This window comes from Schistocerca piceifrons, chromosome X (assembly GCF_021461385.2).
Source record: "Schistocerca piceifrons isolate TAMUIC-IGC-003096 chromosome X, iqSchPice1.1, whole genome shotgun sequence".
NCBI classification, from domain to species: domain Eukaryota; kingdom Metazoa; phylum Arthropoda; class Insecta; order Orthoptera; family Acrididae; genus Schistocerca; species Schistocerca piceifrons.
In genome coordinates, this window is record NC_060149.1 from 620,954,192 (window position 1) to 620,978,131 (window position 23,940).

Consider the following 23,940-nt stretch of genomic DNA (forward strand, 5'->3'; position numbering starts at 1 on the left):
CCATCCTGATCTGGAGCTGTACCTCGATGCTCAACGCCTGACCATGGTCCCCCTGTTCCATATCTTGGGTCTTCTTTTTATTTTTTGTTTTGACAACAAGCGTACTTGGTTGCCCAAATCTGCCTTCGGAAGATTGGCTGATTCCATAAACCCACTCTCCTTTGCTTCCTTGCCCACACCTTTCGGGGTACGAATCGTTCATCTCTCCTCCGCCTTTACCAGACCTTGGTTCTGACCCATCTGGACAATGGTTGTCACGTTTATGGCTCAGCTGTCCCTTACACACTGCTCCTCTTCGACCTGGTCTACCATCATGGTATCTGTTTGGCCATCAGTACCTTTCACACTAACCCTGTTGATAGTCTTGTGGTTGATGCTGAAATTCCCACATCACCCCCCCCCCCCCCCACCTTTCATCCCCCCCTTTTCTTCCTTTGTTTCCATGGTCTCACCTCCACATTTACTATGCTGTCATTACTTGCACTTTCCCAGCTCACCCCTCCTGTTCGATTCTTTTCGTGGCTCCGGGACATTGTCCCCATCCTCCCTCTGGGGGGGTTTGCTGGTTAGACTTCTTCCTCCTCGTCCTGTTCCCCACATTCTTTTCGAATCTCCTGCCCCATCCCGTGGTTAGTTCCTTGGCCCCAGGTTCAGATGGATCTCTCTCAGGGTCCAAAAGCCTTCATTGCTCTGATGGCATTCCATTATTTGTTCCAGCAGCTTTTATGGAAGTTATGGAATGTTATTGTTTTTTTTACACCAATAACTCTAAATCCCCCAATCACATGGGATATGCCTTCACGATTTCTGTTGGCAAAGAGCACCATCTCTTGCTAGCCAAGTGTGGGGTGTTTACTCTGGGCCCTTTGATTTATTAAACAGTTCTCCCTCACCTGAGTGGTGTTATGTACAGACTTGTTGAATGGCCTTCAGGCTATCACCTAGTGTTTATCTCGCCCTCCTTGGTCTCTGCCAATGACGACCATCTTGCCCATCTTGCTGGTGGTCCATATTTTGCTGGTCTCCCTCACCTTTTGGCCCTTCATACTAAATATGCCCTCCTACTCTCCTTGTCACAGGTGTTAGTGGATGAACATTGCATTGTTACACCCATTCTCTTCACTAAAATGGTTTGTTCTCCCAGGTTTATATTCCTTCTGGAATTGGAGTCCCTCAGTTAGTGTTGCCATTGGTTTCGTAGGCCTGCTTTTTTTTGGTCTTTTGTGCTGTTTTGTTCCCCTCTTTCTTATACCTTCCTCCTCTGGTGTTGTCGCCAGTGTGTCACGATCATGATATGGTGTGGGGTTTCGGAAGGGTTGGTGGTGGTGGTGCCTGTCCCCTGTAGCACATTGCTCCTCTGAGACACACCCACCCTGCTCTGCTCCTCCTCCCTACCCCCACCCACCTACAACACAGCAAAGCAAGACATTACAGTCTTCACATGGTTGTTTCTGTTGCACGATTGCAAGGCTGAAATGACAGTGCTTACACTGTTCCCATTTCAACTGGATGATGCTGAGGATGACTATGTGAAACACATCATCTCCAGGGCCAAAGAAGCAAGACATCTGGCTCAGGTACAGAACCTCGACACCCAGGAGAAGGACCAAGAGCACTGCAATGCCAAGCACCAACCAATGAAATGCAGCCCTGAGGACTTGGCACACATATACCTGTGTGTGGAAAATAGAACTATTGGAAAAGTTCCTGAAGTGTTACTTTGGACTGAATTGTAGTCTTCTTCACTTGTTGGACATCACATATGAAGTCTAGGATTGTGACCCTTCTCCAAGAAGACAAAAGCACAGAGATATCATCCATGTCTTCCGTATGAAGCCCTCCTATTGCCCAGATCAGTGATGGGAGGTTTAAGGAAACTGAAGAACCATGTGATGATTGTAAAGTTTCAACAGAAGGGGCTGTCTCCAATACTCATTGAAATGAAGTGGATGTAGCAACATGACCAGAACACGAGAATCCATCAGTGCCACACTAAAAAAGATTATTGGTGAGCTCTAGATTCATGATGCTGTAGTCAGCACCAATCAGAACTTTAAAACATTAGGTTACTGTTTCTCCAGAAGAGTGAGCAATGCCTTGAGTTGTAGTGCATGTAATGTGGTGTAGTAGTTAGTGTCACTGGTTGGCATGCTGTAGGTCACCAGTTCAAACATTGAGCAAGTTGGCGCAGTGGTTAGCACACTGGACTGGCATTCGGGAGGACAACGGTTCGATCCCACATCTGACCATCCTGATTTAGGTTTTCTGTGATTTCCCTAAATCGCTCCAGGCAAATGCCAGGATGGTTCCTTTGAAAGGGCATGGCCAACTTTCTTCCCTCATCTGATGCGACTGATGACCTCGCCATCAGTCTCTTCCCCCAGAACAACCCAACCAGTTCAAACCAGGCCACTGACAGTTATATTTAATGTTTATAAAAATACCAGCATTCTGGAATATTCGATGTTTGTGTAAATAGCTGCACTTTCTGTCCAGGAGTTCAGTTCTGTTCTGGCTGTATGTTGGTGTTCTTAGTGAACTTGCTTTCAGTGCTGAGTGTTTTACTTCATTGACAACCCAGCTTTCAGATTTGGACTTTAGTGTGGTGACAACATGACAGTATCATATTTGGACTTACTTTGAATAACTGGCAGTGTGAGGAATACCATAAATGTGCATTGCTAATGTAATTATTACTAGTGAAAGTTACAGAAGATAGATTGAAATATCATCTGTTTGCAATAGAACTTCTGGAAATGAAGTTTGATACATACATGTATCCAAAACCTTTATGGTTAAAACTGTACAGATGGTAGAAGATCTTAAACTAACAAAGGAAGGCTGGAACATTTGTATCATGGATTTTCTTCAAACTTTGTACACTTTTAATAGTCCATTAGGACAACATAATGTGCAAGTAGGTGATTTTGCAATAATCACAAGAGAAGTTTTATACGTCAGTAATGCACCAGTGTTTTGCAACCATGAACATGAGCTGGCGGTTGTCACATGGTTAGCATTTAAGCTCCACAATTGGTAGATCATGGAATCATGCTCATGTTTCTCTCTCTGTCCCCCCCTCTCTCTCCCCCTCCCTCCCCACCCCCACCCCTCTCTCTCCCTCTACCTCTCCCTCTCCCCCAATACCAGTCATATTATTTCATATATATTACATATGAAAGGTAATATGGTAAAAAGTTACATGTATTTGCATGAACTTTTAGTGAACTTCCAATGTTATTTGGCTGTTTACACATTTTTATTGTTACAACTAATATTATGCAGTTTTATTTCTGTAGGCAAGTTAAAGACTTCATCAAGTGTCTTCAAACTTGTTCATGTTTGATTGACAACAAACAAGAAATTGCTTCTTGTGAAGATGCTATTAAAATACATTCAATACATTCAGAAATTTAATAAAATTTTATGCAAATATACCTGGCTTTTCATCGTATTATCTTTCAGTTATAATATGTATGAAAGACTATGACTAGTGTTGAGAAAAATATAAATTAAAAAAAGAAAAGAAATACATGAGCAGGACACAATCCAGCGATCCACCAATTACGGAGCATGCACGCTAACCACATGACTGCCCCTATCTCGTGCTCAGGGCTACAATGCAGCAGTACATCACTGATGCATAAAACTTCTCTTGTGATTTTCTCAAAATTGCCTGAGTAATAAATACACCTTACTATTTGCACATTATGTTATCCTAATTGACTACTGAAAGCATATAAAGTTTGAAGTAAATCCGTGACCCAAACGTTGTAGCACCCCATCTACGTTCTTTGAGGTAAAGATCCAATTCTTGGAAAGAAGTATATAGTTTTTATTGACATAAACAACTTATATCTTATAAAAAAAAAAAACACCTTAACATTCATATCAACTGTTCGAAAACGTGATGACCGATCTCAGAACATGCTTTACAATGGCACATAAAATTTTATAGCACTCTCAGATATCATTATTTTCTGTCATGCAGTGAGACTCCGTAAGCAAAATCTCTATTGTTGACACATCACAGATGGTAGTGTATTGTTTTCCAGGCTAATATCACCATTGCTGATGGATAAACATAAACAAATTATAAACACATGCTTACTGAATTTTGGATCGTGTGCCACCTTATTGACCCCTATGATTTGGAACACCATGTAGATGGCTTTATGATTAACATTTCATAGAATTTGTGAAATTAATATGGCACATCTTCTATCACACTATGTTTATTATTTTCATAAACAGTCTAATTTATGTATCTTTGTTCATTATATTTATTTTATTTTATTATTCCATACGATGCCTCTAATATCACTATACTTTATGCAACATCCCATTACATTCAGTGAATAGTATCATCATCATCATCATCATTATTATTATTATTATTATTATTATTATTATGATTATTATTAATACTGATGACATTTGAGTGTACATAACATCTTTATTTGAAATTCCTAATAAATAGGGGAAAGAAAAATAATTGTTTCATTTTATGGACAGTTTTAGTTTTTTTGGCAAATTTGATGTTATTTTCTGATAGTTTTTTTTTTTTTTTTTTTTTTTTTTTTGCAGGTCTGTCATCTTTCATTGTTTTTCAGTGTTTCATTGACAATTAAAATACATCTATCAGCTGTATTATATTTATTAGACATTACTCGTCTCATTTACTTACATTATTGGAAAGAAAAAACACCATTTACCATAAAGCTGTTAAATCAGTTCTTCATCTTCCTCAGCATTTGTCCAGCAATTTAGCAGGGTCCACACTTTCGGCTCTCTCTCTCTCTCTCTCTCTCTCTCTCTCTCTCTCTCTCTCTCCCTCTCCCTCTCCCTCTCTCCCTCTCTCACCCCCCCTCCTCTCTCCCTCTCCTGCTCTCTCCATCTCTACCTCTACCTCTCTACCACTCCCTCTATCTCTCTCTCTCCCTCCCTCCATCTCTCCCTCCCTCCCTCCCTCCCTCCCTCCCTCCCTCCCGCGATCTTGTGCTTGGTCAGGATAGAGACCCACATCTGTGGGAGGTTATGGTGATGCACAGACTGTTCCATTGAGATCAAGCAAATTTGAATCATGAAGAACAAAGATACAGTTCATCTCCCTGCAAAAAACCAAATGTTTTAAGGGAAATGGAGGCCCCAGTCTCAAAGACAGGTGTATCATAATTGAGATGGTAGCGAAAAAAGTGAAAATGAGTCACAGATCAGTTTTCAGTTTCTTGCATGAGACATTGATTGTAAGAAAGGTTGTCATTAGCTAGTTGTCACAACTGCTCACATACATTCAAAAAGCCTGCCGAACCAGGGCAGCAGTAGAAATCGTACAACTGTGTCAGGCCAATCCAGATGACTTCTTTAGCTGTCTAAACACCATGGATGAATGGTGGGTGTATCACTATGGCACTGAGACAGAGTATCAAAGCAAGCAGTGCAAACATGTTGTTTCAAAATTGTCAAAAGAAAGATTATCAGTGGACAAGGTGGTGCTAAGCATTTCTTGGGACTGTCATAGTTTGGTGCTAACAGACAATGCTTGTAAAGTATAATCATCCCAGTAAAATACTGCCGAAATCTCCTGATAAGGTTACAGAAGGCTCTCGAAGAGGCAGTGTCGTGGGAAGCAGCCTGAGGTGAGGCGTTTACTTCATGACAGTGCTCCAGCTCATTCTGCACATAACACACTCACTCATGCAACTTCTTTTGGTTTAACTTATTTTGGCAATTTTTCCTTTCATCCCTTTTCCCCAGTTCATGTTCCCCTATTATTTGTCCTACTCTTCCTTTCCCTACCATTTGATTCCAGTTCCCCATAACAATTAAATGTTTGTTTCCCTTAACTATCTGAATACTTTTTTTTTCTCTCATCATACATTCTTTCAACCTCTTCATTTGCTTGCCTAATAACTATATAAAGTTGTACTACTGTGGTAGGTATTGGATTTATCTATCTTGGGTGTGATAACTCATTCATTATACTGTACATAGTAGTTCACCTGCATTCATATTTTTTATTTATTGTTAGACCTACTTGTGCATTACCCCTATTTGATTCTGAGTTGATAACTCCGTACTCACCTGATCACAAATTCTGTTCTTCCTGGCACCACACTTCACTGATCCCACTATATTTGACTTCAACCTACCCTTTCCTTTTTTGTGTTGTCTAAGCTCGCAGCTTGATTTGGTACCTAACATTTTATGTTCTGACCTGTGAAACATCTGTTTTCTTTCTCCTAATGACAACATTCTCCTGGGTTGACAAACATTTTCTGGGTATAGTGCCACGTCATAATGTATAAAACTACCGCTGCTAGAGAAAAACCAATGTTTCGGCCATGGTTGAAGTGGCATTCTTGTGGGTCTACTGGTGCATTTTAGCTGTGCTGTGTCCCTTATAGTTTGTTGTTACTGTTCACTGCCTATGCCATTACATCATAATTTTAAAAAGATAGTTTGTTTCATTGGTCAGTTACGGAAGAAGGAGAGGGAACTTTATTTTAATAGGTTATTGCAGTGGAGGGAGAGCGTAATCTCTGTTATCTATTGGCTGTTGTGTTATGTGCCATGATTGGTGGCCACCATCGAGTGAGAAGTGGGCTCCTGTTTACCAAATGCTGGACATCAGCTGTGCGGCATCAGTACTCACCAGTAGTGCTCATGCCTTGTGTTGACAGTGCGGTCTGTTGGGCTCTGATTGCTGGCAGCGAAGATGGGGAAAGTCTGAGTCCATTCTCTCTATTCATGTCCTTAGGGTGGTTAAGTATTTCGGTGGCCTCTCTTATTTTGCATTTTGTCATAATCAGCTGCTTGGCCAACTCACAGGCTTCGCTGAATTTTATTTCTTTTCTGTAATCTTGCTGATGTTCTGCCACTGCAGATTTGTTGTGTTGCCCTAGACGAATATAGCGCTCGTCTTCCCGAATGTATGTTGCTATTGGTCTGCCAGTCACACTGATGTATGCCTCTCCACATTCGCATTCCAACTTGTACATGCCTGCAGTGTGTAATGCATCCATTTTGTCCTTAGTGAAGCCTAGCACGTCCTGAATACTTCGACCATTATAGAAGGCAGGCTGCACCCCAACCCGGCAAAGGTGTTTGTCTATTCAGTCAGTAACATTTTTCACATAAGGTAAGCCCACTGGTGGTTGCAGTTGTCTATTTCTTGCTTATATTGCTTACTTGTATTCGTCGACAAGGCTGTGTGGATCAACTTATGGGGCTGTAGCCATTGACTAGAAACGTTGTGCATAGCCTTTTAAGCTCAGGTGTTATGTTTTGAGCATCACTTGGGCACTGCACATGGATTGACAGAGTTCTTCTGTGCTGGTGGTGGTAGGACTGGGCATGCAGATAACTGTCTGAATGTGTAGGCTTGCAATATACTCGGTGCCCCAGTGTGCCCTCCGTTGTCCTGTATACTTCAGTGTCTAGAAATGGAATTGCACCATTCTTCTCTCCTTCAATCGTGAACTGTATCTTCCTGTTCTTGTTGTTCAAATATTTGTGAAACTCGTGTAGTTCCAATTCACCATGAGGCCATAGCGAACGTGTCATCCATGTATCTGAACCAGCAACGTGGGCGTAAAGGAGCTGAACCAAGGGCCAGCTTCGCCATCTGTCTGCTCGTAGTATTTTCCTTGCCTTTTGAAGTACATTGAAGTCAGGCACAACTCAACCAGGTCACATATGTCTGGGGAACATTCTCCTGAAGGATGAGGATAGTTTCATCTACTGGCACGTTTGTAAATAGTGACTTCACATCAAATCTGACCATCATGTCCATAGGTAAAATTGTTTCTCCCTTTAGGTGTTCTATAAAGTGCATTGAGTTCTTCACATACGAGCCTGTTTGCCACCTAGACCGCATTGTCAACACGAGGCACGAGCACTACCGGCGAGTAACTGTCACCACACGGCCGACGTCCAGCATTTGGTAAACAGGAGCCAACTTCTCATTCGATGTTGACCGCGAATCATGGTGCATAACACAAGAGCAAATAGACAACAGAGGCTACGCTCTCCCTCCAACACAATAACCTGTTAAAATAAAGTTCTCTCCCCTTGTTCCTTAACTGACCCATCAAATGAACTATCTTTTTAAAATTATGATGTAATGGCATAGGCAGTGAACAGAACAACAAAATATAAGGGACACTGCATAGCTAGAACACACCAATAGACCCAGAAGAAGGTCGCTGCAACTGGAGACAAAACATTGGTTTCTCTCGAGCAGCAGTAGTTTTATAGAGTATGACATGGTACCATACCCAGAAAACTTTGGTTCAAATGGCTCTGAACACTATGGGACTCAACATCTTAGGTCATAAGTCCCCTAGAACTTAGAACTACTTAAACCTAACTAACCTAAGGACATCACACACACCCATGCCCGAGGCAGGATTCGAACCTGCGACCGTAGCAGCCTCGCGGTACCGGACTGCAGCACCAGAACCGCACGGCCACCGCGGCCGGCAGAAAACATTTATGCCGACTGCCTCTGGTCATGGGAGCCTACACAATTATATCCTCCTGGGTGTTCAACATTTGGAGATTTGAAAGAGAAATATTTTATTTCCAGAATATTTCACTGAAGAGGATGCTTTCATTATTATGCCTTACAATACAGATGCATGCCCCCTAGAAATATAATGTCTGTAGCTTCCCCTTGCTTTTATCCATTTGCAGTACCAATATAGTGAGGCAATACTGACTACTGTTACAATGCCACATCTGACAATCCCACAGGCCTGTGCTACTTCTGGAAAGCCCACACTACCTATTCAAGAACCATATGTTCGTTTTCTACTGCAGGTAACTATCTTTTCAGTTCGTTTCTGATAAGTTAAATTTATATAATTGTGCTTCTATCCATGGAGGTAGTTTAGTGTACTGTCTTATACATAAGATCACTTAAAAATTGTCTAAAAGGTAGAAACCAGTCCTGAACCATTAAACTAAATACAGAAAAAGTGGAAATAATAGCTTCTTTTAACCACATGTTAGTTTGGCCTTTCAACAGATACCCCTCCAATGTGCTTGCACCATCTGTATTGTTGAAGCAAGAATGGCACACCACCATGGCAAGATCAATTGTTTTGTGGGGGTAATCTGTGCAATTGCAATGACCTCTGTGTCCAGATGGATAAGTGGTTAGCGCATCTGGCTAGCAAGCAAGAGACCTGGGTTCAATTGCAATTGCAATGACCTCTGTGTCCAGATGGATAAGTGGTTAGAGCATCTGCCTAGCAAGCAAGAGACCTGGGTTCAAATGCTGGTCTGGCACAAAATTTTCAGCTTTTCCCATTGGTTTAAATCAATGCCCACTTGACGTTAATGTCTATAATTCCTTTTTGTCTTAAAAGGCTATAGTGAAACGAATGGTGTTCCGAGCATTGTAGTGTGCTCTACATACATCACAGAATGATAAAATGTTGTAGGTATGTTCATTAATCAGTGCACTCAAGGAGTGTGCTGGAAAAAATAGTAGTTCCAATTTTTTACTTTTTGACACGGAGTGAAAATATGGCACTGTAAGTAGCCAGAATGTGAAATGTTTCCTGTTTTGATGTCTGTATGCTGTTTGTTGCTTGGTGATGCATGTTGATTTCTTTTGTGAAGTGAATATTGGTGTAAAGGTTTAAGAAGGTTGAAGCATTCCTCAAGATACACTATGGCTGTTGAGAAGAAAGCCTGTGCACTGCTGGTAAAGTTGTTGTATCAGAATGGCAGCAGTAGCAGTGATGCATTCTGAGAATATTGCCATCAGGAACGGCTATGAAGAGGTCCCATCTCAATAAATGGTCTAAATAATGCGATCGAGAAATTTGAAGAAACAGGTGAATTTGGTGGTGCAGCAAGGACAGGGAGGCAGGCAATTCCCGTGGCAACTGATGAAGTTGCTGTAGCTATAGCCGACGGTGCAGTGCATTCTGCAGCCAGTGATTTAGCTGTGTCATAGGAATTGTCTGTCCCATGGTCAATTCTTCAGAAGATTTTGTGACACATTTTACACTGGTATCCCTACAAGATACAGAATGTGCACCAAATGTCATTCCAAAATAGGCTGCAATGACGTGACATTGCTCTTTTGTTTTTTGGCACACATGGAAATCAAAGACATGTGGCCAGGGAATATTCTTTGGATGGCTGAGGCATATTTTTTCAAAATAGCTCATGTGTGAACTGCCAGATATCGGTGTCTAATGGGCATGATATCTCATCAAACAACCATGTTGCCATCATCAGATGCACTGATGAACCAGTATGCTGGGAGGAACAGAAGTCACATTTTACCTTGTATGGTGCCATGAATGCACTGTTGCATATGGGGCTCTACTCCATTATATGATCTGTAGGAACATTCACTTCACTGAGCTTATGTGACTGTGTGGTGTGTTTCCACAAGCTCCTTCATTCTCGATCCATTTTTATTTGAAGAAATGACACCTCACAGGCCTGTTAGTGGTTCAGTGACATCTCCATCTTATAAGGACCTCCCTGTGTGCAACATTTGAGTCCAGTTTTGCAAGAACACAATTGTGTTCAAACCACTACTTTAATGCCAGAGAGGGCAACACTTCATGTTGGTTTCTAGATGAAAGATTAGCTTCGAGGAACCTTCATAATGACTGCATCACCTCTAGGCAATTTCAAGATGTGTGGCCTTCCAGATCCCTTGACCTAAGTCCATGTGACTCATGGTTGTAAGGTATCTGAAAGATCGTGTCTACCAGAATATATCTGGACTCTCCCTGATCGGAAGGCTCTCATTACACCAGACATGCTGTAAGCAACTGCTGATCATACTGTGCTACAGATGCAGAATGTGACTGAGTCAGGTGACCATATTGAACACATATCGTTGCTTGTGACTATATTGTAGTAAACATGCCAGGACTACCATTATCATGTGTTTGATTGTTCTGCCCCTTTTCCTGCACTCAGCACATTCTGCATGTTTGCAGTTAGTGACAGAAAGTGGCACTATTATTTTTTCAGCGCACTCTGCAATTGCAGTGATTAATGACCTTACCTCTGATGTTTCTGTGTCCTGTGTTGTACACAGCCCACACTGTAGCATTCAGAACACAGTCAGTTTAATTATAGCCACTGAATATGTCAAATGAAATGCTAATCATACATATATGAGGAATTGGAGTGGCCCCAAAACTGAACACTGTGATACTGCATATTGCTTTCTTCTCAGTCACTAAGATTTTTCTCTCCTTCCCTTTACAATCTTTATCATTGGAAGCAGGTTTTCTAATTATTATGTGATCAAGGAATACTGCATTCATTCTGTTGCTGTAGCAGCACTAAGAAGATGAGTAGCTTAGATATCACTACAAATGGTGTAGAAGCTAAAACACTAAAATATCCCATAGATGAGAGGAGTCCATTACAGTTTGACATAGGATTTGCGAATGAGTCAGTGCCACACTTAACCATAATTTACCTCAGATCCACTTTTGGTGATGGCAATGAGCATGGATTTCAGTAGTATTTATTGTGTGAAATGCAACTGCTGATGTTCACATGTTATCGAAAGGGCCACAGATAGAAGTAACCAGGTGGGTAGCTTGTGTCTAGATTTTTTGAAAAACTTTTATTTCAGTGCCAAACTGAAGTCTACTAAGGAAAATATATTTGTATGAGAGATCTTTGCACTTTTGTTACTGGCAGGACTCCACATACCAGTAACCATTCAGATCTTAACAAAATACTTGACTGCTACTGAAACTGGAAGTTAGCCCTCAAGTAAAGAAAAGCAAAATGCACTTCACTAATTGTAAAAACATAGTAGCCTTTCAACGCACAACTGGATAGCTGCTGCACTGTCATGAGACACGTAAAGGCACGGTTTTAGGTAAAGCAAATTGCAGAGATCCATTAATTGGCAGGATACTGGGAAACTAGTTTCTCTACTAAAGGAAATCCCTACACAACACTTGTACAGCAGATATTAAAATTAAAAGGAGACATTGACGATATACAAATGAGGACAGTATAAATGGTCTCACACTTCATTGCCTTATAGGAGAGTGTAACAGAACCACTGAAAGATTCTAGCTGTGGGTGAAGTAAGGTGCATAATGCATGATATCTAGCAAAACACAACTAAAAACTTCTAAAATCTAATTTTCATGTTCATAAGCTGTGAATATTCTACAATTTTGTACTTATCTCTTCTTAAACAGTGTGAAGATAAATTTGCAACAGGATGGAACATAAAGAGATATATGATGTGTCGACAGAAGTGTGATTTGAGGGGACCGCAATGCACGCTATAAACACACGAAGGATGGCGTGAGGTCTGAAACAGGATACGTAATGAATGCTATAAAGAAAAGTACATAGCTTTTGGAATACTTAACTTTAATTCATCCTTGTTGTATACATCGTTCTTGATGAGACATGCTTTATACGATAAGTATCAATGGCTATGAAAGGCTAATGGTGCCTTGCTAGGTCGTAGCGATGGACTTAGCTGAAGGCTATTCTAACTATCTGCTCGACAAAGGAGCGAGGCTTCGTCAGTGTAGTCGCTAGCGAAGTCGTCCGTACAACTGGGGCGAGTGCTAGTCTGTATCTCGAGACCTGCCTTGTGGTGGCGCTCGGTCTGCGATCACACAGTGGCGACACGCGGGTCCGATATGTACTAATGGACCGCGGCCGATTTAAAACTACCACCTAGCAAGTGTGGTGTCTGGCGGTGACACCACAATATAAATGTAGGGAACAGTAAAATGTTTGCAGTAAAAGGTTTGCAGATTTTAGATGTAAATGTAGAGACTTCACCCTAACTCTTTTTGTGGGCATAATGTGTCATCACATCAGTTATTTGCCATACAGTATAAATCTAATTTCCTGGCTGTGTACAGAAGTTTAATTATGAGGGTAGTCTGATGTAAACCAAGCACCTGCCACAGTGGGACCCTGAAGTGGTTCCATTCAAAACTAATCACCGTATACATTAAGACATTAATCCCATTGAAAATGAATTGACCAATTCCTGTTTCGTACAACACTGTCAGCTGCTGATGGATACACAACTGTACCCACTCTTGTACTTCATTGTGTGATTGAAACTACCATACACACATCTTTCTTCGGGTTGCCAAAGGTGTGAAAATCACATGGAGAAAGATCCAGGCTGTGCAGTGTGTGTTGTGTTTCCCAACCAAATAGCTAAAGCATAGCCTTTGTCCAATTGGCAGTGTGGAGCAGGCATTATTGTGGAACAGGATGATTCCACCCAACAGCATTCTGACAGCCCAAGAACAAATGACAAAGCCAATAGTGGGAATATCTCATATCTTCTCCATCAAAGAAATCAGAAGCTGTTCACACAAGTTCTGGTAAGGTCATGATGACCTCCCTCTTTGACTGCAGGGTTACTCTGCTCATCGAGTTCCTCGAGCGTGAAACCACAATCAAGTCACAGTGCTGTGAAGACACTTCGCAGAAACTATGATGTGCCTTAAAGCCAAAATGGTCAGAAATACTGTTGTACAGAACACTCATGTTGTACAATAACCCGCACCCCCACACTGCCAATCAGATGGCTACATTTCAGTGATTTGGTTGCAAAACACTGCAGAATTCTCTGTACAACCTGAATCCTTCACTGTGTAATTTTCACATCTTTGGTGACCTGAAGAAAGAGAACTGCATGGACGTTGGTTTCAGATGGATGAGGAAGTGCAAGGGTGTGTGCAGGTGTGGATATGTCTGCAGCTGACCATGTTCTACAAAACAGGAATTGATTGTCTCATCTCCCAGTGGTGTAAATATCTTAAACTGTGTAGTGATTACTTTTGAGTGGAACCATTCCATAGTCCTGTTGTGACAGGTGTTTGGTTTTCATTTGATTGCCCCATGTAGAAGCATGCTGGTAGCCAATTGCCTCCATTGAAGACTGTGTGCAGTTCCTGTAGAGACAGGACATAACTAATGTTATTGGGGCATGCCTCTGCTTTTCATCCAAATTGTAATGGCACCAACAAGTAATAGGGGAATTCATGAAAATTGTCTCCAGGTAATTGAAAGGAAATATGGGAATGGTGCACGCCTATTGTCAGTATTGGTCATGTGGTGAAAATGTGTCCACTTGCTCAGCCTGTTGATCTTGTTATGCAACAACGTGTTGACCAATTTCAGGACAGTAGCCACCATTGTACTGGCAACAGAAATATCAATTTTGCACCCCATGATTTCAGAGACACAATCCTTCTCTTCGAGAATTAAACTGTGGGATCTTGGCTGCTGCATAGCTCTTGCTGCCTATGCATTGCTGGAAAGTTAGGTGCTGGATAAAATTCACTGTAATGCTTACAGAAATCTCTCTCTTTCCACGAGGCTGTGCAGGTTGTGAAGAAAGTAAATTTCTTCCCTCATGTAATCTATAAGATGGCGAGAGTTATCAAAAAAGATGTGCAAGGTTATATTTTCCTTCCATTTTATCTCATTGGTAAAGCAGTGTTTAATGTGGGGAACAAGTAGATAGGTATTTGATAACATAATGAGTTCCGAGATCCCCTTTGTGTGAATCATAGTAAAGGTTTATGCAGCCACAAAGAAGTCAAAAAATACAAAAATCAGAGGATCATGTTGCTACTCTGTGCATGCTGGCTGCTCTAATCACAGCTGGTGGAGCGGCTGCTGTAGTTCATTCAAATGAAATGTACTTCAGAATTTCAGATGTCTTTCCAGAGTTTCTTGTTATGGTGGTCGGATAGCCATTTCACAGAATATGAAAAACAGATAACTTTTTAAAGAGCATCTGTTGAATTAAATGCTGTATGAAGCAGTGTAATGGATATTAACAGTAAATAAAGTAATATGTTATGTTGCTGGCATTTTGAACATGCTGTAGTACTAGATTTTTGGCTGATGCTGTAAGAGAACTCATTAATATTATTTCCTTGCAGTTAGGAGAGCAGGTGTAAACTGAGAACTTACATTGAAATTTGGCAGCTGACAACTGAATTTCTGCATGAAATGTACACAATTAACATGCATCAATTTTTTCGAGTTAGAATTGATTTCTCTCTCTCTCTGTGGTGTGTGTGTGTGTGTTGTGTTTGGCCGGGGGGGGGGGGGGGGGGGGCACGGCCATCCTTCTGTGAGCTGGGTTAATTGTTTTACAGTGCAAGTACTAACATATTTAAAATTATTGTGTGGTCTTAATGATAATTTATTTTGGTTGCATGCACACTAGGGTACTGTTAATTAAATTTATATTTCATCAAATTAAATTAGTAAATTTTTGAGCTTATAAATTTAGGAAGAAAAATGAAGCTGTGAAAGACAGTTAATTAAAATTTATTGTGTACTTGGTCTTTTTACAGGATGGCTGAAACCAATCATTGCAACTTTTTCTTGGAGAAAAAGAACAGATTCTGCAGAATGCTTACCAAAGACGGAAGTGACTATTGTGGTGAACATCAAACATTTGCACCTACTGAAGTAAGTAGTTCACTTATGTGACATAAATGTATTAAATACATTGAAGGAGCAAACTGTGCATGAAGGAAGCAGAGGGATCGTAGATGTAATTATCAGTATAGTAATTTTTGATGGGCTGAAGTGTCGTGGAACTCGACTGATTTAAAATTAAGGTGGAAGGAGAGTTGTGTCTAGAAATGGAATAATTTTTGCTGATGTGACTCATGTTAGTGAAAAAATTTAGCCAAACTCAGCTGTGAAAATTCCCATTCAATAATACACCTTATTCCACTGCCTCACTCATTTTAGTTGCCTCAGTATGAGACCAAGACATTATATCTTTCTGTTACGTTGTTACTTCAGTTATGCTTAATCATTCTTGGTGTGTATGAGGGCTGTTCAAAAAATAAGATGACTTTTCAAATTGCGTGGACAACGTGTATTTGATTATCAATCTTTTCTTTTTGTTATGTTGGTACACATGTCCTGAACATATGTTCACAGTTTCAAGTGTACAGCATACTTCATTTGTTTTTGACAGGTAGAAAGGTTAGATGTGTTTTAGTATGCTCGGTGATTTTTGATCATTAAAAAGAATAGAGCAAAGAATTTGCATAAAATTTTGTGGGAAACACTTGAAATGTTGACATTGGCATACAGTGAGTCTGCTGTAAGTAAAAAAGTGGTACAAGCTCTTCCAAGATGGCCGAGAAGATGCCAATGACAAACCTCACTCTAGGACACCCCAGCACATCAACAACAGATGATAACGTTGAAGTTGTGAAGGAAATTGTTTTGTAAAGTTGTCAGATTACCGGAAGAGAAGTTGCTGAGAATGTTGGCATATTGGTCAGCTCGTGTCATGCAATTTCTTCGTATGTTTTGGGCATGTGTCACCGAATTTTGTTCCAAAACTTCTAAATTTTGATCAGAACAACTGTCCCATGAGCATTGCTCAGGAGCTGTCGAACAATGTCAGTGATGATCCTGATTTACTCAAAACGGTCATAACTGGTGATGAAACATGGGTTTGTGGTTATGATGTTGAAACCAAAGCCCAAGTGTCCCAATGGAAGCATCCCGGAGAGCCAACACCGAAAAAAGCATGCCAAGTTCAATCAAATATCAAAGTTTTCCTCACTGTTTTTTTTTAATTATCATGGTGTAATGGATCATGAATTTTTGCCTCAAGCTTGTAGGGTCAATAAGGAGTATTATCTTGACATTATGTGTTGTGTGCAAGAAGCAATACGCAGAAAACGTCTGGAATTGTGGAAAAACAATTCATGGCTTTTGCATCATGACAATGCACCCGCTCATTGGCCAAAAACAACACAACATACATGCCTCAGCCACCAAATTAACCGGATTTGACCCCCTGTGACTTTTTCCTCTTCCCAAAACTGAAGAGACCTATGAAAGGACGAAGATTTTCAATGGTTGAATAATTAAAAACTGCATTGCTGGAAGTACTCAAGGCTGTACCAAGAAGTGCTTATGAGAAGTGCTTTGAGGACTGGAGGAAGTGTTGGCATAAGTGTATTGTATCTGAGAGTGATTACTTTGAAGGGGACAACATGAATATTGATGAATAAATAAATATTTTTTCATAAAAATATAAAGTCTGCGTCTACTCATCTACATTTATACTCCGCAAGCCACCCAACGGTGTGTGGCGGAGAGCACTTTACGTGCCACTGTCATTACCTCCCTTTCCTGTTCCAGTCGCGTATGGTTCGTGGGAAGAACGACTGTCTGAAAGCCTCCGTGCGCACTCGAATCTCTCTAATTTTACATTCGTGATCTCCTCGGGAGGTATAAGTAGGGGGAAGCAATATATTCGATACCTCATCCAGAAACGCACCCTCTCGAAACATGGCGAGCAAGCTACACTGCGATGCAGAGCGCCTCTCTTGCAGAGTTTGCCACTTGAGTTTGCTAAACATCTCCGTAACGCTATCACGGTTACCAAATAACCCTCTTCTTTGGATCTTTTCTATCTCCTCCGTCAACCCGATCTGGTACGGATCCCACACTGATGAGCAATACTCAAGTATAGGTCGAACGAGTGTTTTGTAAGCCACCTCCTTTGTTGATGGGCTACATTTTCTAAAGACTCTCCCAATGAATCTCAACCTGGTACCCACCTTACCAACAATTGATTTTATATGATCATTCCACTTCAAATCATTCTGTACGCATACTCCCAGATATTTTACAGAAGTAACTGCTACCAGTGTTTGTTCCGCTATCATATAATCATACAATAAAGGATCCTTCTTTCTATGTATTCGCAATACATTACATTTGTCTATGTTAAGGGTTAGTTGCCACTCCCTGCACCAAGGGCCTATCCGCTGCAGATCTTCCTGCATTTCGCTACAATTTTCTAATGCTGCAACTTCTCTGTATACTACAGCATCACCCGCGAAAAGCCGCATGGAACTTCCAACACTATCTACTAGGTCATTTATATATATATTGTGAAAAGCAATGGTCCCATAACACTCCCCTGTGGCACGCCAGAAGTTACTTTAACGTCTGTAGACGTCTCTCCATTGATAACAACATGCTGTGTTCTGTTTGCTAAAAACTCTTCAATCCAGCCACACAGCTGGTCTGATATTCCGTAGGCTCTTATTTTGTTTATCAGGCGACAGTGTGGAACTGTATCGAAAGCCTTCCAAAAGTCAAGGAAAATAGCATCTACCTGGGAGCCTGTATCTAATATTTTCTGGGTCTCATGAACAAATAAAGCTAGTTGGGTCTCACACGATCGCTGTTTCCGGAATCCATGTTGATTCCTACAGAGTAGATTCTGGGTTTCCAAAAATGACATGATACGCGAGCAAAAAACATGTTCTAAAATTCTACAACAGATTGACGTCAGAGATATAGGTCTATAGTTTTGCGTATCTGCTCGACGACCCTTCTTGAAGACTGGGACTTACTTTTCGAACACACCTTGTACAAAGCAAGTTCTCAGGACTATAGACATCCAGTCATGTTCTCAGTGGACTACTCCCGGCGGGGTCAGGGATTTTCTCTGCCTCATGATGACTGGGTGTTGTGTGATGTCCTTAAGTTAGTTAAGTTTAAGTAGTTCTAAGGTCTAGGGGACTGATGACCATAGATGTTAACCCCCATAGAGCTCAGAGCCATTTGAACCATTTTTTCAGTGGACTACCCAGCCAGAAAATGTCCAATAAGCAACTGGGGGATGTGTATATCTTTGTGTAGAATATCCATCTGGCTGGTATATGATGGCTTCAGACAGTGAAATGGGTAGAAGTCAACCTTTTGTATTCCAGCATTTACATCGACAGTTCTCTCTTTAGTGTTCAACTCTGAGGTTGGTTTGCAGCTGTACGCCATTCCCCTCCTCTGTCTGCTTTCCTTTTCATTTCTGCATATGTAGTGCATCCCACATCATTCATAATCTACTGCATCATGACATCCTTGGTAACCCCTAGTGACTTTTCCCCCCAATAGCTCCATCTGCTAAAGTTCAAACAGTGTTGTGTCTCAAAATGTTTCGTGAAAGTTTATCACTTCTTTTTTGGATGTGCCGCCACAAAGATCTGGTTTTTATATACTCTCCTCAGCACCTCTCCATTGATAACACTGTCTCTACAGCTGATCTCCAACATCCCCCAGTATCATCAAACCTCCAGGGCTTCTAGCCATCTCCTCTCTTGTTTTCATGTTGTCCAAGTTTCACACCCATATGGAACCACCATTCAAATAAATGTTTTCATGACCCATTGCTTTGTTTCCAGACTGGTGTTCTTGCTGATGAGTAAGTTCTTCCTCAAATTAAACACAGTTTTAGCCTACTGCATCCTGCTTACAATTTCTTTCTGGATTCTACCACCCCTTGTGATCCTGCATAACAAATAGATAAATTCCTCTATCATTTGTAACTCCTCTCTTTCAATTCTTATTCTTAAAGGTCCATAGTGTCCTTCAGCTCTACATTTCATTACTGCAATCCTTCACTTGTTTATTCCCTACCATACTGACTGCAGAAAATCCTTTCCATTGTGTTGAGGACCTTCTCTAACTTTTCTCTTGTCTCCATGATCACACAAATATAATCTGCATAATGTAGCATATATATCTTCCGCCCATTGATTTTGATCCCCACCTCAAGTTTTTCATGAATTTGGGTCTACAGCTTCCTGGATGTAAGCATTGAATATAAGAGGAGAAACGGCACATCATTGTCTCACACCTTTTCTAATTTTTGCTTCTTGTTCCTGATGAAAATTCATAATCATTGCATTTTTTTTATGGAAGCTGTGTATCACCCACATGTCTTTCTGTTTTAGTTCTGTTTTCTTCAAGATTGTGAATATCTCTTGCCAGACCTTTTGCAGATTTACAAAGCCAATATAAGTTGATTTACTTTTCTGTATTTTTACAGTAAGAAGCTTCAGTTCCAGGATCACTTCTCTTGCTCCTAATCCCCTCCTGAATACAAACTGATTTTCGTTCAGTTTATCCTCCACCTTCCTCAGAATTAACTTGTAATAATTTTTGATGCATGCGATATTAGAATTAAGGTTGGGTACTGTTTACATTTTGTAACTGCTGCCTTCTTCAGTATAAGGACCATGATGCATTTCTGGAAATCAGTTGCTGTCTCTCATTTTTTTATAGTTGGATCTAATTAGTTTCAGCAGCATCATTTTCATGTTGTCACCAACATTCTTCGTTAGTTGTGCAGGAATGTTGTCAGTACCCATTGTTTGTTCTCCCATGGATCTTTAAGAGCTTTCTCAAATTCTTCTTGCAGGATGTCATATCCTTTGTCATCTTTGTCTACTTCCTCTTCTTTTCCTATTACATCCGCTGATAAAGGTGTTCCATCATACAGTTCTTCAATGTATTCTTTCTACCAGTCCACCAGTTTCCTCATTGTATTCTACTGTACCCAAGTTGGTTGTTTTGTGTTTATTAAAAAATTTATTTGCTGTACTGTAGGCTACTCCCCCCATGAACCATGGACCTTGCCATTGGTGGGGAGGCTTGCGTGCCTCAGCAATACAGATGGCCGTACCGTAGGTGCAGCCACAATGGAGGGGTTTCTGTTGAGAGGCCAGACAACCGTGTGGTTCCTGAGGAGGGGCAGCAGCCTTTTCAGTAGTTGCAGGGGCAGCAGTCTGGATGATTGACTTATCTGGCCTTGTAACACTAACCAAAACAGCCTTGCTGTGATGGTACTGCGAACGGCTGAAAGCAAGGGGAAACTACAGCCGTAATTTTTCTCGAGGGCATGCAGCTTTACTGTATGGTTAATGATGATGGCATCCTCTTGGGTAAAATATTCCGGAGGTAAAATAGTCCCCCATTCGGATCTCCGGGAGGGGTCTACTCAAGAGGACGTCTTTATCAGGAGAAAGAAAACTGGCGTTCTGCGGATCGGAGCGTGGAATGTCAGATCCCTTAATCAGGCAGGTAGGTTAGAAAACTTAAAAAGGGAAATGGATAGGTTAAAGTTAGATATAGTGGGAATTAGTGAAGTTCGGTGGCAGGAGGAACAAGACTTTTGGTCAGGTGAATACAGGGTTATAAATACAAAATCAAATAGGGGTAATGCAGGAGTAGGTTTAATAATGAATAAAAAAATAGGAATGCGGGTAAGCTACTACAAACAGCATAGTGAACGCATTACTGTGGCCAAGATAGACACGAAGCCCCCATCTACTACAGTAGTATAAGTTTATATGCCAACTAGCTCTGCAGATGATGAAGAAATTGATGAAATGTATGATGAGATAAAAGAAATTATTCAGGTAGTGAAGGGAGACGAAAATTTAATAGTCATGGGTGACTGGAATTCGAGAGTAGGAAATTGTAAGACATTTCCAGGCGCAGATGTGGACTCTGACCACAATCTATTGGTTATGAGCTGTAGATTAAAACTGAAGAAACTGCAAAAAGGTGGGAATTTAAGGAGATGGGATCTGGACAAACTGATGAAACCAGAGGTTGTACAGAGTTTCAGGGACAGCATAAGGGAACAATTTTCACAAATGGGGGAAAGAAATACAGTAGAAGAAGAATGGGTAGCTCTGAGGGATGAAGTAGTGAAGGCAGCAGAGGATAAAGTAGGTAGAAAGACGAGGGCTAGTAGAAATCCTTGGGTAACAGAAGAAATATTGAATTTAATTGATGAAAGGAGAAAATATAAAAACGCAGTAAATGAAGCAGGCAAAAAGGAATACAAACGTCTCAAAAATGAGATCGACAGAAAGTGCAAAATGGCTAAGCAGGGATGGCTAGAGGACAAATGTAAGAATGTAGAGGCTTATCTCACTAGGGGTAAGATAGATACTGCCTACAGGAAAATTAAAGAGACCTTTGGAGAAAAGAGAACCACTTGTATGAATATCAAGAGCTCAGATGGAAACACAGTTCTAAGCAAAGAAGGGAAAGCAGAAAGTTGGTAGGAGTATATAGAGGGTCTATACAAGGGCGACGTACTTGAGGACAATATTCTGGAAATGGAAGAGAATGTAGATGAAGACAAAATGGGAGATACAATACTGCGTGAAGAGTTTGACAGAGCACTGAAAGACCTGAGTCAAAACAAGGCCCCAGGAGTAGATAACATTCCATTAGAACTACTGGTGGCCTTGGGAGAGCCAGTCCTGACAAAACTCTACCATCTGGTGAGCAAGATGTATGAGACAGGCGAAATACCCTCAGACTTCAAGAAGAATATAATAATTCCAATCCCAAAGAAAGCAGGTGTTGACAGATGTGAAAATTACTGAACAATCAGTTTAATAAGCCACAGCTGCAAAATACTAACGCGAATTCTTTACAGACAAATGGAAAAACTAGTAGAAGCCAACCTTGGGGAAGATCAGTTTGGATTCCGTAGAAATATTGGAGCACGTGAGACAATACTGACCTTATGACTTATCTTAGAAGAAAGATTAAGGAAAGGCAAACCCTCGTTTCTAGCATTTGTAGACTTAGAGAATGCTTTTGACAACGTTAACTGGAATACTCTCTTTCAAATTCGGAAGGTGGCAGGGGTAAAATACAGGGAGCGAAAGGCTATTTACAATTTGTACAGAAACCAGATGGCAGTTATAAGAGTCGAGGGACATGAAAGGGAAGCAGCGGTTGGGAAGGGAGTGAGACAGGGTTGTAGCCTCTCCCCGATGTTATTCAATGTGTATATTGAGCAAGCAGTAAAGGAAACAAAAGAAAAATTCGGAGTAGGAATTAAATTCCATGGAGAAGAAATAAAAACTTTGAGGTACGCCGATGACATTGTAATTCTGTCAGAGACAGCAAAGGACTTGGAAGAGCAGTTGAATGGAATGGACAGTTTCTTGAAAGGGGGATATAAGATGAACATCAACAAAAGCAAAATAACGATAATGGAATGTAGTCGAATTAAGTCTGGTGATGCTGAGGGAATTAGATTAGGAAATGAGATACTTTAAGTAGTAAAGGAGTTTTGCTATTTGGGGAGCAAAATAACTGATGATGCTCAAAGTAGAGAGGATATAAAATGTAGACTGGCAATGGCAAGAAAAGCATTTCTGAAGAAGAAAAATTTGTTAACATCGAGTATAGATTTAAATTTCAGGAAGTCGTTTCTGAAAGTATTTGTATGGAGTGTAGCCATGTATGGAAGTGAAACATGGACGATAACTAGTTTGGACAAGAAGAGAATAGAAGCTTTCGAAATGTGGTGCTACAGAAGAATGCTGAAGATAAGGTGGGTAGATCACGTAACTAATGAGGAGGTATTGAATAGAATTGGGGAGAAGAGGAGTTTGTGGCACAACTTGACAAGAAGAAGGGACCGGTTGGTAGGACATGTTCTGAGGCATCAAGGGATCACAAATTTAGCATTGGAGGGCAGTGTGGAGGGTAAAAATCGTATAGGGAGACCAAGAGATCAATACACTGAGCAGATTCAGAAGGACGTATGTTACAGTAGGTACTGGGAGATGAAGAATCTTGCACAGGATAGAGTAGCATGGAGAGCTGCATCAAACCAGTCTCAGGACTGAAGACCACAAAAACAACGCTGTAGGCTATATCATTTCTTCCATTTCACATATTTTCTTCCGCTTCTCTTCACATTTCCCGAAGAAAGTCTTTGCTTTCTCAGCTTTTCTGTAATCTTCTGTATTCAGCTTTTCATTGTTTGTCAGCTGCATTTTTGTATAGTTTTCTGTTTTTGACAAGCTGAATAACATCTGCTTTAATCTATTTCCTCTTGTTGTTGGGGTTAGCTTTTCCAACTATCTTTCCGGCTGCTTTTTATTTTATTTTATTTATTTATTTGTTTATTTTTTTCTGAATTTGGCCAAATGTAGACTGCTAAGAACTAAAGACTTCTTGGCTTTTCTTCTCATCTCCTCCCAGAACATCTTCATTCTCTCACTTCCCCCCCCCCCCCTCCCCCTTCCCTCCCCCACACCTATGAAATGATCCATTTGGGCCTCC

General features: G+C 40.8%; 1 protein-coding gene across 5 annotated transcripts in view; it reads left to right on the plus strand.

The window, feature by feature from the left end:
- Positions 1 to 23,940, plus strand: part of LOC124721852 (tRNA:m(4)X modification enzyme TRM13 homolog) — a 146,061-nt gene that overhangs the window by 62,303 nt on the left and 59,818 nt on the right. For 2 of the 5 annotated variants that reach the window (XM_047246986.1, XM_047246984.1), the window contains 2 exons: positions 8,758 to 8,823; positions 15,363 to 15,480. In XM_047246986.1, coding sequence (XP_047102942.1) covers positions 8,804 to 8,823; positions 15,363 to 15,480 — 138 coding nt within the window. In that variant the 5' untranslated portion in view covers positions 8,758 to 8,803. Of the gene's footprint in view, positions 1 to 8,697; positions 8,824 to 15,362; positions 15,481 to 23,940 lie in introns of all 5 variants that reach the window. The other 3 variants (XM_047246988.1, XM_047246987.1, XM_047246985.1) reach the window with 2 other exon arrangements.